The sequence below is a fragment of the Dama dama genome, chromosome 23, assembly GCF_033118175.1.
Source record: "Dama dama isolate Ldn47 chromosome 23, ASM3311817v1, whole genome shotgun sequence".
NCBI lineage: Eukaryota > Metazoa > Chordata > Mammalia > Artiodactyla > Cervidae > Dama > Dama dama.
This window is the reverse complement of record NC_083703.1, coordinates 32,863,418-32,883,201: the sequence shown is the minus strand read 5'-3', so window position 1 is coordinate 32,883,201 and position 19,784 is coordinate 32,863,418. Positions and strand designations below refer to the sequence as shown.

At 37.7% G+C, this 19,784-nt stretch overlaps 1 protein-coding gene across 3 annotated transcripts in view; it reads right to left on the bottom strand.

Moving 5' to 3' along the window:
• STAM (signal transducing adaptor molecule) overlaps window positions 1-19,784 on the bottom strand; it is a 58,272-nt gene that overhangs the window by 7,640 nt on the left and 30,848 nt on the right. For 2 of the 3 annotated variants that reach the window (XM_061126310.1, XM_061126312.1), the window contains 9 exons: window positions 18,954-19,100; window positions 14,586-14,676; window positions 12,501-12,693; window positions 10,923-11,017; window positions 7,437-7,525; window positions 5,114-5,201; window positions 4,614-4,668; window positions 3,885-4,038; window positions 1,810-1,979 (listed from right to left, as the gene is read on the bottom strand). In XM_061126310.1, the coding sequence (XP_060982293.1) occupies window positions 1,810-1,979; window positions 3,885-4,038; window positions 4,614-4,668; window positions 5,114-5,201; window positions 7,437-7,525; window positions 10,923-11,017; window positions 12,501-12,693; window positions 14,586-14,676; window positions 18,954-19,100 (1,082 nt within the window). The remainder of the gene's footprint in view (window positions 1-1,809; window positions 1,980-3,884; window positions 4,039-4,613; window positions 4,669-5,113; window positions 5,202-7,436; window positions 7,526-10,922; window positions 11,018-12,500; window positions 12,694-14,585; window positions 14,677-18,953; window positions 19,101-19,784) is intronic. The other variant, XM_061126311.1, reaches the window with a different exon arrangement.

Below are 19,784 nucleotides of genomic sequence, written 5' to 3'. Positions count from 1 at the left end.
ACAGAGGAGCACCAGCGCTGGCAAGGGGGAGAGCGAGACAGCCTTGGAGCAAAGATGAAGCTAAGAACTAAAGAATGAGTAGAACAGCCAGATGAAGAGGACTAAATATTTTGATATTAATGCTCTACCAAAAGCACCTCTTGAAAAGCACCTGTGTTTCTGGAGAGGTGACATTTACAGCTAGCCAGTAAATACAGCACAGGCCATGGGTCCAGGACAGGGGTTCATACCCAGGTGGCAGGAGAGGACAGGGCAGTCCCCAGCCAACAGTAACACGGCACTCTGACTCTGCAGCACCTACTATCAGAGCAGCTCATTTACAAGGATAATACCTCAAGGCTCTGGACTAAGAGATCCAGGCAACCTTCAGTGGCGAGAGCAACTAGAGCCGCGCGTGACAGGGTCACTGAGGACCAGCTGGGATACAGCAGTACCTCTGGATAAGGCTCAAGTTTCTAAGGGCTTCCTACTTCATTCCCGTACACTGGCTCACTTCTAAACAATTTCCACCTCTACTCACTTTGATCTAATTTTAAAGTAACATGTTACTCTCTTAAAAGCTGCTCCCTACTGATTTCCATGTAAGGGTATTTGGTTTTAACAAACTGAGAATTAGAAAAATAAAAAAGTCCTTGGACAGACAGAAAGGGTCCCACCTAACTTTCCCCTAAACTCTAACCCAGTAGGGAGTGCCGTCGTCTGGCTGCTGTCATCTGATGCCTGTAACAGGCTTCCCCATTACCCTCTTTCTTAAGGTCACTTCAGAATACGAGATGTGACCACAAAATCATGTTTGCAATCCCTCAGCATCCCTAGAGTGGGGCTCCTGAGGTTGAACAGTACAACAGTGAGGGCAGGACAGGAGCTCTGAGACGACTCCAACATGGATGGAGGTTCCTAGAAATTGTGCCTGTGTTACTGAGAAACTTCTGTTGTGAACTCTTAAATCTACCTGTTTGAGTCAAAGGAATGACTTCCCGTTGAAGTAGAAAAAGCATTCATAAATTATGAATAATATAATGCATACATATAATAATTTACATGATGGGGCATTATATGTAAATGACCAAAACAATGACCCTGACATTTTATCACCAGCTACTGCCCCATGAACCATGGGGGTGTCAGCTTCTTGTTACTGTCTCCTTCCATGTGGTTTATTAAGCTGTGATATATATACTAACTTCCTACCAGGGTAAAAAGAAGGACATATTTGTTTCTAAGAGACAGCTCAGAACTATAAATTGTAAAAGAATAATCAAAGAACATTGAGCTTTTTATGTGAAATTTGTATAAAATGTTAAATTACAGTAATCAAAATAAACTTAAGTTTCATTAAAGTCCTTAGCTAATATCAGACTCAGATAAAAACAAAAGAAATTCTGATGGGAAGGAATATCAAAAATACCTAGCTACAATGTTATATGGCAGCCTGGATGGGAGGGGAGTTTGAGGGAAAATGGATACATGTACAGGTCTGGCTGCGTCCCTTTGCTGTCCACCTGAGACGATCACAACACTGTTAACTGGCTATACCCCAATACAAAACTAAAAGTTAAAAAACAACAACAACAACGAGGCAAAATCAGAATCCAGTAGTTCAAGGGACCAGTAGGACAGAGGACTGGCACTGCCACGCTGCATGGGGTCCCAGAGAATCCACTTGCCACCATAGACAGTGATGGCACCCTGCTGCAGTGATGACACCCATCCTGCATTTTTTAAATCCAGTTTTCATGATTACAGACGATCGATGGCACTTGAGGCTTTCAATAGCACTACCCACAAACAAGTCAATAATCAAATTACTTGGGGTAGGAAGCCTGGGCTTGCTGAGTAGGAAGGGCTGGGCTTGCAGATGGTGGCACTGCTCCTTGGCTGAGGGAAGACAGCTGCTCTGGGGGCAGGCTGTAGCTCTGCAGGTGGCTCATCTGGGCGCTCCCTGCGACCAGGTAAGCACCACTCTGAGGTGGGTACACCTAGAACAGTTCCACATAAAACATGTTAGGTTCCCTCTGATTTTAACAGGCATGCTTTCAACTACAAACAGCACAACAATCACATCTCTGAAGTCTAAGTTACTTCTGCTGTCAGGCATCTGAAAAAGTTACTTTTCAGTGAAGTGGGCTTCTGATGATTTTTGTTCTTAGGTAAACAATAGCAAAACTCATGTTCCCCTTCATACAGAAGCAGTAAAGGAACTTAGCTTTTAATCTGATACTGATATAATCTCTCTTTCCATGTTGATACTGTATCTCCCTATAAGGAATCCCTGACTCAAGGGACATGAGTTTCAGCAAACTCCAGGAAATAGTGAAGGACAGGGGAGGCTGGCACGCTGCAGTCCATGGGGTCGCAAAGAATCACAGGACTTAGTGACTCAACAATAACAACAACAAAGGAATCCCCCCAAATGCTTAAGAAAGTGTATTTGAATTCACTGTTTTACAGCAACAGTTCACACTTGTTTCTTGATACCTATCAGAGATATACTAAATATTTCCTAAGTTACAGTTTATTGAACACAGAGCAAGCTAAGCCTCCCTTCAAAGTATGCAGGGTCAGCAGACTTTGTCAAGGGCCTGGACAGTACATGTGTCAGACTTTGTGGACCACGCGGTCTCTGTCGGCACTACTGAGCTCTGCTCATACAGAAAGCAGTCAGAAATGATGTAGAAACTGAAGAGAATGGCTGTATTTCAGTAAAAATTAAAAAAAAAAAAAAGAAAAAACAGGTGCAGGGGCTGGATTTTTGCCCTTGGGCCATTGTTTGTGAATCCCTGCATCTAAAAACTGTATTTGTTTTAAGCCAGAGAGATTAAGGTCTCAAGTGCCTCCCAAATCTTAACATGCATAATATTCTAATTTTCTGTAGTATTCATTAGATCCTTCCATTTCACATGTTTGAAAACTGTTTAGGGAGTGCGACTCTCACCAGCTGTTACTGTAAGATGGTAACACCGCCGTCAGGACACAAACCCACCACCATGGGAGCGCCTGTGTTAAAGCCACAAGAGACGCACTACACACAGAGTCCAAAGGGTCTTCATTGTAAACACAGCTACTCCGGTCCGCACAAATCTGATTGTTTGTACTTTGCAAAACCAACAGGAAGGGGTTCTGTTTGTCTGCTGGCTCGCACTGGTATCATGACTCATGGGTAGGTGTTGTCCAGCCCCACATTTCTCAGGTCTGGCTGCTCTTCTTCAGGGTTCTGGCCCCTCCCTTCAGGAGTGGACCTCACCAAAAAAAAAAAAAAAAAATTCACCTGCACAAAGCTTATGGTACTCTGTGTGGATAAAATACAGTGTCTGGTGAACTGCTCCCTACACCCTGCACTTGGTGAGTTTGTGGGAAATGGGCTCTGGAAATAATTGCTGGTGTGACAAGTTTTAAGGGCCTGTGCACATCACACATGTTCCCATGTAAAGGAACAGAAAAAAATCCAGATCAAGGCAGCTCACTGTAAAACTGAAAATGGTAGATACTCACAAGGACTTACTAATATTAAGAAACTGTACTCAGACAGACAAAAACTGTCCTCCTTAACCAGACAATTAGATGTGAAACTTTGAAAATACACAGACATTTGGATCTCACACCTGGATTCAATATGTCTGGGGTAGAGCCAATGCATCTATATTTTAACTTGATGGTGACTGATGTGCACTTCTGCATAAAAATAATTTTTTAGAACAAGAACTATCAGTATAGTTAGCATACTATACATTGTATTTGTCAAGTAAAAAAGTCTTCTAAACTTTATTTTTACTCTGAACATTACTTTTGGGAAGTTTCACATTTTAAAAAAACATAGCTATTTCAAATAATCTCAAATATATTTGAAAATTTTAAATGAGATGCTTGAGCTTTTAAAAGCTTACCTGAGAACCAGAAACACCAGATGACTGAATATAATACTGCTGATTCTGTAATTTTGCATACATGGAATACATGGGGTCTTCATTCATTAACTTGGTATACAAGGACAGGGCTTCCATCACTTTAACATTCAGTTCTGAGAGTTCTGAATGTTTTCTGAAATATTATACAAGAATGTAAAACATCACTGCTATTTACATGTTCTAAGTAATAAGATGCATCAAAATAGCAAAAGTAGGCAAGAATGGTGTTAAGTAGACACTATTAAAAATATAACTTGGTGACAAAACAAAATATCCTATAGTTTAACTCCAAGGCAACCACAAGTGTTTAAGATTTAGGTGTTGTTCGGGTTAAGATTTAGGTGTTGTGCGGGAAGGACTCGAGCTTATTGCACTTGACTTTACCTCAAAAATCTAGGTTTCCCTCATTAGTAACAGATGGGTCATTTGTGGGGCTTGATGATGCCACTAACAGCAAATATGATTACAACAGTTAACCCTTATTAAAAAAACAAGACTAGTATCAGAAAGTCACACAAATTCTCACTTTAAAAAGGGGGCAGCGGGGACAGATGGGTTTAATTTCGATTTTCACACCTAGTGGGAAACAAGTGAAAACTGGCATATCTGTAAAAATAAAATAAAAAGGCAGCTCTGTTCCAAGATGCAGCTTAGAGAGCTCTGTAGGGAAGAGGGCACGCAGCACAGGCAGCACACACACAGTCTTACCTATCGATATCCTCCAGCTTCTCATCAATGAGAGGCCCCATCTGGTGACACATTGCTAAGACGACAAGATGGAAGAAATATAAGACAACGCAGCAAAAGACAGCAACTCTCTAAAAGATGTCATTTGGAATAATAAAAGTTCGATCAATTAACCTGAGGCCCACAGAACCCAAGACTGTTTTTTTTCCTGGATATTTATAAAATCAATACTTTTGACTGATTGCATTGCTCTCAGAAAACTTTAGTACCAATCTTCATTTTACAACATTTTAAAATGTTGAATAAAATGTTTAATTTGGGTAGAAATGTATAAAAATTTGAATTCTACCTCAGGTTTAAACTGCATGTAAACATGAGAATGGTCATAGAAGAGCGAGAAATGTTAACACTGTTTATATCGTCTTCAATTTTATTTAATAATAAAAGCACCCTGTAAGAGAACATTAGATATAACCCTTAATTATTTTTTACTTGTGAGGTAAAAGGAAAACCAGGTTTACCTTCAAGATGAAGTAACTCTGGAAGATCCGGTTGATCATCACTGGGATCTGTACTTTGCAACATCTGTAGCAACTGGTCCATTTTATCCTACAGGAATTAAACAGTTAATATAAAAAGCAACAAATCACTCTGCTTACAATGACTTCTCACTTTGCTAATTAGATAATGGATAAACTTGTAATTCACAGATATGAAAACTTCAATTTTGCTTTAATGTATTTACTATCCATGTATTTTCTTTACTACCATATGAAGTCAGAGTGTTGAAAGCTATTTCTTCTTGTTTTCGAAAGTGATAACAGAAATTCTCTTAAAGAAGAAGAAATAGAGCAACATTTAAACTTACAACATGTGAGTTCATTAATCTCTTATGTCATGCTAGTGGATTTCCATCTCACTTTCTTTTGGGGCAGCGGTGTAGCCTGGCCACAGTGACAGGTGTACCCTATCAAGCTGGCATCATTACTTATGACTAACAACTCCCTCACTACTTCTCCACTGGGGAGAACGCAGCAGCTGTTTTATAAGGCACAGCTCAGCTCTACTCCAGCTGTTCCTCTTCTGAGGAGCACCAGAAGGATTTATTCTACATTCTCTTTCCACCAATGTTGCAGTCTGTCATCAAAAAAAGGGAGGATGATTTGTGGTTTCTCTATTCTCCTGGGTGAAAGGCCGGGAGGCATCTCAAGGCAGTGACTCAGACCTATTTCAGAATCTTTTGTTTTAGACCAACAGAAATAAAGAAGCCATCTTGACATAAACACATGTACGCATTATATGAGCAGAGATGTATCTATATGTAAGTTTAAAAAAATCAAAATATAGATCTCCTGTACCAAACAATATTACTATAATAATTGCAAACTTTTCTCCATTCATGCTTTTGACAAGATTATACTACTAAGCATAGCAGAAGGTTTCCCTGGTGGCTCAGATGGTGAAGATTATACTACTAAGCATGGCTACTTAGGTAAATTATTTAAAGGCTATCAATTGGAAGCAAAGTCATTGTGTAAACCAAAACAAAACTTTACAGTCTGTACAGAAGGAGAACAGTTTGAGAGATGAACTAATCACTAAGAGTGAAAATGACACAACTATATTAAAAAAACTCTCTTGAAGTCAAAGAATTTCATATTCTGAAATAGATACTACTTTTCAATGTAAAAGAGTCCTAATTTCATTTTAAGTAGTCTAAAAGAGAAGGCACATGTCGGGAAAGTGTCTGAAGTCAAAAAAAGAGAGGAGAGGAGGAGTAAAATGAGAGTCAGCTAACACGTGGGTAACTTCTGTCCTCTTGGTTTATAGAATTCTGTACCCTAATTGAAATTATCTACCAGAGAAATGAGGTTTCTAGGTAGACCCTACATGCATTTTCTTTATTAATATTTATTTATTTGGCTCTGCCAGATTAGTTACAGCACATGAGATCTTTGATCTTGTTGTGGCATGAGGGATCTAATTCCCTGACCAGGGATCAAACCTGGGCCCCCAGTGTTGGGAGAGTGGAGTCTTAGCCACTGGACCACCAGGGAAGTCCCCACACATTTTCTGATGTCATGCTATAGCTAAAGCTGACTTTCCCTGCCCCTATACAGGCTCTGGCTCTCAGCACAGCCTTCAAATGAGTGCTCTTTGAACTTTAGTCCTCTGGCTCCCTCCAAAGAAGGCTAAAAACCAACAAATCCCTTCACATATTTCACAGGAATTCTCATTTTTCATCATTAGTTTAAAATGTTACAAAGGATATAACTGCCAAAAAATTGACTACTGAGATTTAAAAATAAAAGTCAGGGACGTCACTAGCAGTCCAGTGCTTAGGACTCCGCATTTCCAATGCAGGGGGGCTTGGATTCGATCCCTGGCTGGCGAACTAAGGTCTCACATGCTGTGCAGTGCAGCCAAAAAGCAAAAAGTAAAGTAAACAAATAATAAAAATAAAAGTCACACATTCTTTTGAATTTATCCAAAAAGTCTCATTACAACAGTGTTTGTAACAGCAAAAAAAAAAAAAAAAAAAAAACCCACAGAGAACTGAAAACAACCTAACTGTCCAACAATAGAATGAAGTCATGATAAACCCATACTATGGAAGATTAAGCAAGAAGTTAAAATAAGAAAGGACAGCTATACCTACTGACATGGTAAGAAGGGGACTAGAGAGGAAATTTCCAGGAGAATCTTGGCTTGGTCTGTATTATTTGAATTTTTATAACAAAATACATGCATTAATCAAGGACTGAATTTTTTTTTTAGAGAAGAGAAGAAAACCATTTCAACTTCCATATCAAATAAGGTGCTCTCGGGCAGAAAGTCACTTACCTCATCAATGTAGGCTTGTTCTGGTTCTGGTTCTATCGTTTCTACCTGAACTTCATCACTAAATTGTACTGTCTTCTTCTCCGTTTTAACTGAAAAACATGTACAATTATCTTTTCCATATCATAAATTTACAACTTTATCTTAAAGCACTTTAAGTTCCAGGAAAGAATCTAGGTGTTTGCTATATTCTCTTCAATCTGACAGACTCAATTTAAGGGATACACCGCTAGCAGATTAAGGCAATAATGACAGAACAATACATTATGAAACTGTGTAAAGACTTCTTAATTTTCTCTTCTAAAGATTTTATGTTTTCCATAACAGATACTTCACTAAAAATAAGAGCTATATTTCTGGGACAAAGATTAATCACCTATTACAAATGAGAGTTCAATAAACTGCTGAATGAAAAGCAGTTTTACAATGGTATAAATGAACTCTGCTATTTAAAATTAATCCTCTTTTCAAATTACCAGTTCTTTCAAAGAAAAGTCTCTGCTTTTCCACAGGCCATACTCTCAATATAATGAATTTGGGACGTGAGCTGTGTATTTCCTGCATGCCCCTCAGACTTTTTTTTTAACTAAGGGAATGACATTTAGGCCAGTGGAGAACTTTACAACTGGCCCTGGCAGGGATCTGAGTTTTTCCACTAAATCACTCTGTATTTTTTAGTTACATTATTCTTTGCAATGAAAGGGTGGTTACTAAGGGATCTGCAAACTAGAAGTACATATTTCTCTTGCTCAACAAAGCAATATTTAAAAAATATTCAATATATCACTAACTAGCAAGTATAAGGTTATGATTTCCACAGCAACTGACTTTCTCCAAAGTAATACTGAGAGGCACATACAGCCTTAAAGAAATGAACTTTCTTTTGGGATCTTTTTATCCATGTATCAATATAGTTGCCTTCCCCAGTGGCTCAGTGGTAAAGAATCCACCTGCCAATGCAGGAGACACAGGTTTGATCCCTGGGTCGGGAAGATTCCCTGGAGAAGAAAATGGCGACCCACCCCAGTATTCTTGCTTGGAAAATCCCATGGACAGAGGAGCCTGGCGGGCTATAGTCTATGGAGATGCAAAGAGTCAGACAAGACTCAGCATCTAAATAAGAACAAGGCAATGCAGCCAAGCAGGATTCATAAAAATTAAGATTCAAGGTGGAAAGAGGGCAAGTGGAAAGGGGCAGAATTAAGGAAGGAAAATAATATTTACTAAACCACTAAATGTGCTTAATGGAATATTGCATTTCCCCCAATGAGTCTCCAATACAATCCTCTAAGATATACCCACCCTGTGAATAAGGTGAACAGTGGCTTAGAAAGATTAAAAGCAAATCAGTGGCAAGGCCTGGACCTGAATGCCCATCATTCTAGCTGCACTAGCCCACACTACTGGAATCCAGCCTGTGACTTTATGCTGAGAACAGTAAGTCATATCACTTATATATTCTATGTTACAGAATATAATGGAAAATAGTTTAATCTCCAATACAAGGAACATATTCATCCCACAGAAGTCACAATAAAGAAAAAGTCTACATACACAAGAAATTTCAGCTTATTTCACTTTCCCATGGGAGAAAAAGAGCCACCTGCTATAGATATTTCTGCTTTTTATATCCTGAACTATAGACACGCAGAAAGCTGGGACAGCCCTGCAAGGCAGACTTCCCATCCTAACAGCTGACTGTGCACAAGTCTACAGTGTTTTTTCTCTTAGGGGCTAATACTGTTACTTTGTATGCGTGCATTATATTTGTGTACTATGTGTCACATGTGTATAAATATCACACACACACACACACACACATATACACATATATGATAAAGTCCTTTCACAAAATCTTACTACCTCTCCAAAATGTAAACAAGCTAAGTAGCTCAGGCATTTCTAATGATACATTAAGTGAAGTGGACCTCTATTTCCTCATACAGATCTACAAGGATCTTGCTAACACTCCTTTTCCAAACTTGAGAACTATAACTCCATTACATAAGCTCTGATGCTCTCTTTTAGGTGGTCCAGAGTGAAACACATGAAAATAGCTAGAAAATTCACTTTAAGGTTACTTTGCTATGTGACAGGCAAGAAGGTATCTTTATCCACGTCACATATTGAATCTCATCTGGAATGGACATTCAAGACAATTCTATCCAACAACTAACAACATAAACAAACAAAAACAAAACAAAATCACAGATAAAAACACAAACAAAAAAACCTCACAGCAAGATACAGAAAAGTTCACAATCATCAGGTGAGGTTAAAAATTGGGCACATTATGCACTGCCATTTAAACTAGGTTCTACAACTTGTTCTTGAGTTTAACAAAAAAGAACTTCATAAAGGAATGGGTATCGGAATCTGTCTGTATTAAAGTGATATAAGACATCCTGACAATAACTAGGAGACAGCACTGTTTTATCCAGGATCTGTGATGTATCTTATTAAAGCCTTCTCTTGAAAGAGAAGCATTTCTGTATTTTCAAAGAAAAGTGTATCTTTACTAATACATAGACACTTATATATCATTTATTGTATAAACATTTATACAGTCTGTACTCTGGATAAGACTCAGTACCAAGTACTGCTGGAAATAAAAAAACTGAGACAAAGATCTTTTCTTAAAGTTCTCATAAACTGAAAAAGACCAAAGCAAATGGTGACTTATAACTCTCTTTGATCTCTTCTATCTGGCATTACAGAAAGATAAGATGAACTGAGACATTTTGCCAAGATAACTAACATACAAAAATCCCTTAAAACTCAAAACATTTCAGTCGCTAATAGAAACCTTTCTAGATGAGAACATATTTCTGTTTCCTTAAACAGAGGAAGAATATGACTTACTCCTGATGATTCAAACTTATCATCAGGAACATTCATCACAGTATTTTGTGGAAATACAGTGACCCGCCTACCAACATTTCGAGAGGCTACTGGCAGTTGACATTTCCTGCAATGATTATGCCTGCCCGTAATACCACTTTTCCTCCTTGGCCCCACTTTTTAGTCAGTTTCTCCTTGTCAGCAAAGCTTTGATCAGAAAGTACTGACATGGTTAGGTATGGCTGCTTCTGAATATCTGACATTAAGTGTAGGAAAGCCATTAAGTTGCTTAGAGGCCACTGCTTTCAAGTTTGAGGCTGGATACTAGGGAAATGAGCTAAACTTACAACAGGAAGAAATCTCCAGAAGGTTACACCGCATTTGTCACACTATTGTCAACTGATGATACCAAAAATACAAGATTAAATTCTACAACACTTCTTAATCTGCATTTCTGCAATGATATATAAATACACAAACATACTTTTTCTTTTCCTAAATAAAAGTCTATAGCCTGATAAACTGATTGGGGAACTGCATTTTTAATAAACACCTTGGAGGCTCCGAGATTTGAGAATTCCTGCTCCAGGAAGCTGAATTTTAGAGAATTAAGGATTACTGTCCAGTGACAGACCAGAAAATACTTACTCATTTCAGGCTCAACAGTGAGATCTGCAGTCACAAAATTCGAGGGGAAGAGCCCCATGCCTTGATGGGTTTCCCCTTTCCACCAGTTGGGGTCACTAAGAGGAACAAAAAAAAAGAAAGCTTTACTATAACAAAGAATTCTTATTTTTATTTACCTTTACCTTTTATGGTGTTTAACTTATATCTTAACCAGATGTGAAGCCCATAAGAATCCAACGAAGGAGGAAATGGGTGTAGCATTATTACAAACACAAGATGAGGTCTCAGAGAAGACATGAGACTCTAAACACAGTTCTTTTTCATATTTTGGAAAGCTGGTAAATGCTCTGAGGATCTAATATAAGGCTCTGAACTCTCTCCCCTGCAAAAGACAGATCCCCAGACTTCACTGTCAACTTCAGGACTTCTCTGGTGGCCCAGGGGTTAAGAATCTGACTGCCAACGCAGGGGACATGGTTTCAACCCCTGGTCCAGGGCAACTAAGTCCACAGCTGCACTACTGAAGCCCGAGCTCTAGAGCCCACGCTCCACAAGAAAAGCCACCACAATGAAAAGCCCACCCACCGCAACCACAGTAGCCTGACCCTGCTCGCTGCAGCTAGAGAAAGCCTATGTGCAGCCACGAAGACCCAGCACAGCCACAAATAAAAACTAAATATTTTTTTAAAAAACTGTCACCTTCAGGTGGTTCATAGGCTCCAGCCTAAGAATCTTCTGTAACAAGATAGAAGGTAGACTCTGAATCCAGACCTCCATTTCTAAATCAGTGTTCTTTGCAGCACATATTAGCATATTGTCCACCCACAAGAGAACACACATGATACTAACATCCCTAGGAGCACAACGTTCACAAGGAACACAATCCCCAGTGCATCCCCATGCTCACCACTGGATCCCCAGGCCTACGATAAGGAAAGCTAGCCAGCACTCAAGAAATATTTTTTGAATGAATGAATGATCAAGGTTTCATGCAACTTCCAAATAACCAGCGCAAACTACTTCCCTTTCTTTCACTCAAGAAAACATATTAGTATGCAAGTGTGATACTACAGGAATAATCTTAGATCTATTTGAACTGATCTTCAAAAACCACTTGCAATAAATTTTAGCACTTCATTATGAGTAACAATCACCAGTAGTTATTTTCAAGTAAACATAAAACTGTAGTAAAAACAGAGATGCACTGTATCATCTCTCTGATGATATAAATTAATTCAATATATTATATATTTCTTATAAACTCCATAAATGCATATATATTTAGTGTATTTTCTAAAATCTTAACTTTTTTACTAATTTAACAGTGTATAGTATCAGATAGAACCAAAAATGAACAGAGTAAACTAGGCTTCCAAAACAAATAAAAAGCATTTAAGCGATCGATGAGAAAAAAATTAAACCATAAAATACAAATCCAGACAGTATGACACAAGCAAAGCAACCAACTATCCTACAGAGAAAATACCTGAGTCAATATTTGATTTTATTATGTTTGATAAGGCAGTCAGCAGGAATAAATGAAACACAAAATACATTATGTATCTTCAAGTGAATATTCAACATAATAATAACCATCACCTGTCATCAAGAACTGTAATAATTTCTCCAGCTTTAAAAGTCAGTTCATTATCTTCAGCAGCTTCAAAGTCATATATAGCACGAACTTTCCGGCCTTCATGTTGATGGTTAGTTAAGAGGTTGGATGTGCTTGGATACAAAGTGGAAAGGGTGGTTGACTGCTGTCTTTGTTCCTTCAGGGATAACTCAATGGCTGGAAAATAATGGGTTTTAAAAAAAAGGACCCAAAATGTTAATACACCCAACAATCCTAAGAAGTACAAAAAGATATCTGAGGGTAAAAAGTATTCTTCTTTCAATAATGTAGTGGGAAGCTAGAACATATCCTGATATAATAATAGTGAACAAAAATAATGACATCAATTGTATTCATTCGTTCACACCTAAAAGTTTAAAAAATAAATAAGCTAACAAAACAACAGAAGAGCATGATTGCTTTTTTTACTGAACAGGTACAATTTAAAATATTCTTGGTAATAAAGTGATACAAACTCAAATCTGTTTTTTTTTTTAATTTAACTACAGATATTTTAGATTTTCTTTCATCTTCTCATTGTATTTCTATCACTTAAGTTTACCAAATAATAATCAAAATCACTTTGGAAGTCAAAAGTCCCAAGCTGGAGTCCTTCACTGGGGGCTCATTAAACAGCAGTCTCAAAGATAGCATTTGAGAGCCTGTGTTTTATTGTTCCAAAGGTCATTCTCAGGTAGGCAGTCTAAGAACTGGAATTTGGAAACAAATGCAGTAAAGTGTCACCTAACTAACACCCCAAATAAATCTTAAATGTGTCTGCTCTATCTCCTCCCCAGTGCAGGCCATCACCACGTAACTCAGGCTTTGTAATATAATCTTAATAAACTGACTATGCCACTTTCAATTCAACACATAACCCCTTCTTCCCTGCCACCTCTGTTCCAAATGAATAAAAGACCAGATGAGAAAATAAAACTTTAAAATTAACGTAAGAAAAAATAGGAAGTCAGGATCCTGGGAGAGAGGGAAATATCTTAAGACATTAAAAAAAAAAAATCATAAAAGAAAAGCAAAAATTTTGAATACATCAAAATTTAAAACTTGTTTAATACAACATGCCATTATCAAAGTTAAACTATAAGCCAAAACCCAAGAGTAAACATCTACAATAGATATAACAGGCAAATGCTGATATCCAAAATAAAAACTTTGTATACAGCATTACTAGGAAAAAAATAAAGAAAAAGAGACAATCAAAACAGTTAATAAACATACAAAAAAGGACTGAACCTCACTAGTAATCAAGAAAATAAAAATTAAAATAATTAGGTATCATTTCAAACCCATCAGATTCACAAAAATTACTCTGACAACACCAAATGTCATCGTGAGACTAGAAATAATAAGTGAATAATAAGAGCTTTCATACACTGTGGATGGGAAAGGAATACCACAACTACTTAGCAAAGTTGAAGATGTACCCACTCCATAAGCCAACCATACCACAAAACGATCTGACACACGCGCACACACACACTGAAGAACATGAAAAAGGATACTCAATGCTGCATATGTGTTATAGTAAAAGAAAGCAGAAAATCCAGATGTCCATCAGTAGGAAGGAAGATAGGCTATAGCAGGTGTTTATTAGAACCTAAAGCAGGTGCTAATACTGGAATATTATACAGCCGTTAAAACAAATGAACGACATAAATATCTCAGTATGAACAGATCTCAAACATCACATGGAAAAAACAAGTTGCAGATGGTACCTAGAGTACAGTACTTATGAAAAAAGAATTTGCTGGAAACAAAAAAGTATTTGGTATAATTTATGGATACACAGATAGTATAGTAAAAATATTATAGAAACAAGACTGAACAGACATACATGACAGTAGCTGCCTTGGAAGAGGAGAGGAAAGACGTGATACTGAAGAGAGGAACAGAGGAGAACAAAGCAGATTTCAGCTTTGGCTATGAACGCCTATTTCCTTTATTTTTAAACATCTCAGGGGGAAAAAATATCAAGGAAGAGACCTATCATCTTCCCAGGGTCAGGGACCCAAAAAATGTACCTTTCGCAAAAAAAAAAAAAAAAAATGTACCTTTCGCTAAATCTTCCTCTTCTTTTTTGTTAGCCGCAGTACCAGGATCCTTGGCTACCAGAGCTGGGCTTGCTTTCGCTTGCTCTGCAGCCTAAAACAGAAAAAAGAAATGATATTTGAAAGCTGTTCTCAAATTTTCCTACTCCAATTAATCTAAGAACTCACAGACCCCTCCTTGAATCAATCCACCAGACTTCTGAATAAGAAAGAAATCCAAGGGGAAGAAGTCTCCACTTTGACAGAAGACAGAGCTGAGGCAGGACTGCAGAAAACAGACTGAGCGTTCATTTCTTAGGGATAACAGAACAACCACACTTTGCCAGGTGTGAGTGAAAAGGTGACACTAGAGGCAGACAGTATGCAAACCAGCAAACAGAGGCTAGAGGAGATCTCAACATTTCTGGAAAATTTCACAACCAGAAAACAGGGTGCGAGGGGAAAGGAGATGACTACTTTAAAAACAAGTAGTTTTTAAAACATCTAGACAAGAGTTATATTTTGTTGTTTCCTTCCAGCTCAGAAGTCAGGAATCCAGATTTCTATATAATAATATAAATGCTCATAAGATTATACTATTTTCTAAACTAAAATACTAGTAGTCAATGTTGACAGTATATTATTGTTCATCTTAAACTATTTTGTAAATAAAGTAGAGGACAAATAAACACACACACACACTGATTCATGCTTATAGAAGTACAAAGCTTCCAAAGCCTTAATGACTGCTTGCTTTTTGTGTGGCCATCAAGGAGAATTAGACGCCAGTCTCGTTCTTCACCCATTCTATCATTTACCAGAACTGCTGGCACGCGCGGGCACACGCACGCACGCACGCACACACACACACAAACACACACACATGCATGCACACTTTGACGCCTCTGACACACACTTGCTTCTACTCATAACGTCTTCCCCTCTAGCTCCTTTTACTACATCCACATTTTTTCCTACTAAGTTTCAACCCACAAGTCAGGGAATAGCTAAAATATCACTTTCTCAGTGAAACATTCCTAAACACTCTAAGTAAGCATTCCCTTCTCTGTATTCCTCTGATTTTCAACAAGGTCCTATGACATGGGTAGTTAAGAAGGCAGGCTGTGGAGTCAGGCCAATGTGGTGTACGTCCCAGATCTACCACCTTCTAATGCATGAACCTGGAGCCCATAAGCCTCCTTGTGTCTCAAGCTCCTCCTCTACAGAATGAGGCTGCTTACATGTCTATCCCCATAACCAGGATATGTGTTCCTTGTGGGCTGTTGTGGCAGTTTAGTCGCCAAGTCGTATCCAAACTCTTTGTGACTCCATGGATTGTAGCCCACCAGGCTCCTCTGTCCATTGGATTTTCCAGGCAAGAATACTGGAGTGGCTTGCCGTTTCCTTCTCCGGGGATCTTCTCCACCCAGGTATCAAACCTGGGTCTCCTGCATTGTAAGCAGATCCTTCCACCAACTGAGCTACCAGGGAGACTCCTTGAGGGTATATGGCCCTAAATATTATAAGCCGTGATTGTTGACTAAATGAAAGGCAAAATATTCAACATTATAGCAAATATAGCCTTCACTTAATATATTTTATAATGTCAAACAAATGCACGAGGCATTTATTTTTAGAAAAGCTGATAAGAAAAGAGCTTTTGGACTCACTGAATAGAACATTAAGTATTTCCAATCTGACCCACCTCTAGCTGCAACCTTCCCTGGATAAAAATGTTTTAATTATCACACACCTCTTAACATTGAAGGTATGCTTCATCAGAGATAATCTTTTTCATTATATATGCTTTTTTCCCCCACAATTTGGTGAATTTCACAAAATAGACATATAGATCTTTTGTGGTCTGTGAAGGGATCTCTACTGGTCAAGAAGGAAATGCAGAACTGAGCTATATTAAGCTCTACATTCCTGAACTGCTCTCTTTTCAAAGCTCCTTTCTATCATCAGGTTCCAAGTATAGCAACGCTACTTGTCTTATTAACCAGTCAAACGCAGTAGCAGGGCCAGCATCACTTCTCCCTCGAGGTCAAAAGTTAGTGCTATGACAGAACCAAAGCAGCAAGAGTCAGGTGACTCAGAATGACTTTTCTTAATATTTTTACATTATTTTCTTCTGTACCTGGATGAAATAATAACATACTTTAAAAAAAAATCCTCATGTTTCCAGAGGTTTTTGTTAAATATGCTAACAAATATCTAGTCTGACTAAAATGCAGTAAGCATAAGCAACTAAGTGGCTGTAAAATTGGTAGGGACTTCTGCAGTTGATTCCAGATGACAGATTTTTTTTTTTTTTTAATTAAACAAGGAGCTCTTTACAAACAGGATTTTCAATAACAAACAAGCTCTTCAGAAACTACTATTTTAAAAAAAAATAGAAAACACCATTCTACCTCATCATAGTTTATATGCATTTTACATATTTCCTGTGGGTGAAACACAGCAGCTGTAACAGAATGAGCTTTCACATACTTTATAACATCTACATGAAAAAAGAAAAGTCACTCTTTCCTACTGCTAATCTACATCTTGAATCTTCTGAAGAAGACAGGAATCCCATATCTACACCCATCAGTACATAAGCAGTCTTCCCAGTGTTCACTCCACTTCTTGTCCTTCAAATCCTAGTCCAGACAGACACATATCTACTAACCTCAATAGCAAACGGAAGGCAGGATCATGTAGTGGAAAGAACACTGGGCTGAGAGGTGGAAGGCCTGTTCCAGCTCTGTCAACCACTAGCTGTGGCCCTGGGCAAGTCACTTAACCATTCTGGGGCCCAGTACCCTCATCTGTAAAATGAGGGGATTAGATCAGAGGATCACTAGAGTGGCTCCCACAACTACCTGAGACTTGAGGTTAACCCAGCAAAGTTATGGGTCCATCTGATCATTAACTCTTCTTCCTTCTCTTACAGGAGTGCAGTTTTCACTGGCACCGAAAGTTGTCCTTAAGAGCAGTGCTGCTCAGACTCTAATGTGCACACAGTCACTGGGGATCTTGTTAAAATGGAGCTAATGAAGCCACTGCATGGTGTGTTCCACACGAGTGAGATGACAGTTCTAACAAGCTTCCGGGTGATGGTGACTACTGACGGTCCACGAACTGCACTGTGAGCACCACGCTCTAGAACAGCTCTCAGGGCACACAAACTGACATTCCATCAAGTAGCTACACTCTTCCTTCTCCACAGTGAGTACCGTCTTTGGCAATTAAACGCTGCTTCTGCTGTCGTGTTATTACACCGTATCTTGGATTATTCTGCATAAAATTATTCCTTAACTACAGACATTTAGAAATTATACTGAGAGTAGTAAAAACGAGCTATCAGTTATGAATGACTACTTCTCAAGACATAATTTATCACTGTAAAATTAGTCATAAGCTAAACTTTTTTTCAAGTAAGAAGAAAAATATTCTTTTCTTCTTTCATTTCCAAACTATATTTCTGGATCTTCACATCTCAAGAGTACTTATATAAATCAGAAATGCTTTAAGAAGAAAGTCTAGATGAATCACTTCATAATTCCCTTGAAACGGCCAAAACCCTGAATGCAAGCCCTTCACAACTAAGCATTTCCCAATCGTGTTTTGACACCACTCATTACATTCTAGCCCAAGCGGTATAGTGGGGCAAGACAATACAGTAAGTTACCAGACATTTTAAGCCTGCTTAGTCAAGTGGGCATCCTAAATAATGGTTACCCACAAAAGATAAAGAATAAAAACATCCCCTTTCATTTTTTTTTTCCTATATGACATAAGTTAGAGATTGAGCCCATTACATAAATAATTTTTTTAAGGCAAATTAAGCTTTTCAGTCAATCATATTTATTAGGAAGAAGAAAGAAGACTTCTGTGCTGGTCAGTTCTTATTAACGGGAAAGATGTTTTATGTGTTTCTCCTCCTAATGACCCCTTTATATCTCCCTCCCATTTTAATACAGGTGTTCATAAATTTCATAGTCCAAATAACCTCTAAACACATCCTTAAATTTTAAGGAAACATCATTTTAGAGCTGTCATTCTTTGTAGATTAAATTACAGCATGAAGAGCATTTAACAAGAATGTCAGTACTAACTAATAAAGCAATTTGCTCTGTATCATTAAAATTATATTTAAAAAAAATCTTAAATAACAAAACAGGTAATTCATTTAAAAAGAAGAAACAGTGGGGAAATGGAAGTTGGAAAACATTAGCAAGCCACTATATATTCTTTTTGGCACCTTTATATGCAAGATTATAATTATTAATAAAATTCCTCTGGAGTATAAACAACTACCTGGGTTTGGAAGAAAAAAAGAAAACCTCAAATAAACACGGTTAACTTTAGAAACAAATGTAGCACACACAAATGTCTATAAAATACCTGAGAGCCAATAGCTGGAAACGTAACACCCTGTTCCTTCAGGTTCTTAATCATTGCTGATATTAGACTAAGCTGTGGATCATTCTTGAATTCGTCTGTCCATTCAACCATAAGAGCCTTCAATTTTTCACACACTTTAGGATGACCCTGAAAAATAGAGAAAAAAATTTAACAAAAAAGCACTTTCTGTTTAATGATTTAATACAGTATTTCAGATCTCTTTTTAAATCATATATTATCCCTAGCTATAGGTGACACATAAGAAAACACAGATGGTTACTAGAAATAAGTCAGTTTTATTTTCATATTATGGGAAAAAATAGATGATACCATCACATATGTCACATCAAACCAAAACATTCGATATAGAGTTACTTATTTTGGAGGTCAGAACGATAGGACTTTTCAGAGTATTTTACAACTAAGAGTATTTCAGGGTCTTTTACTAACTCATATTTTACTGCATATGAGGAAGACAGGAAAACCTATTTTCTTTTTTTCAGACCAATAAAAAAATAAGTTGGAAAAGAGAATAAATAGTACAGTTCTTTTATTTATTTATTCCTGATTTTTAATATGCATGACTGTGTTTTCCTCCAACTACTTAATTATCTGAGGCCTGGCCTGAGGCCCACTACTGTCCATATTCTTGGAAACTTCATTTCTTCAAAACAGCACCTCCCTCTTAAATATAAAACCAATAAGTTCACTACAAAGTATCTGTAAAATAAAGTGAAGTTCTTTCTCCTATATGCAACTGCTTGCCTTTCAATGCAGTTGTTTATATTACTAAGTACTGAGTACACATCAATTAAAGAAAATATTATATTA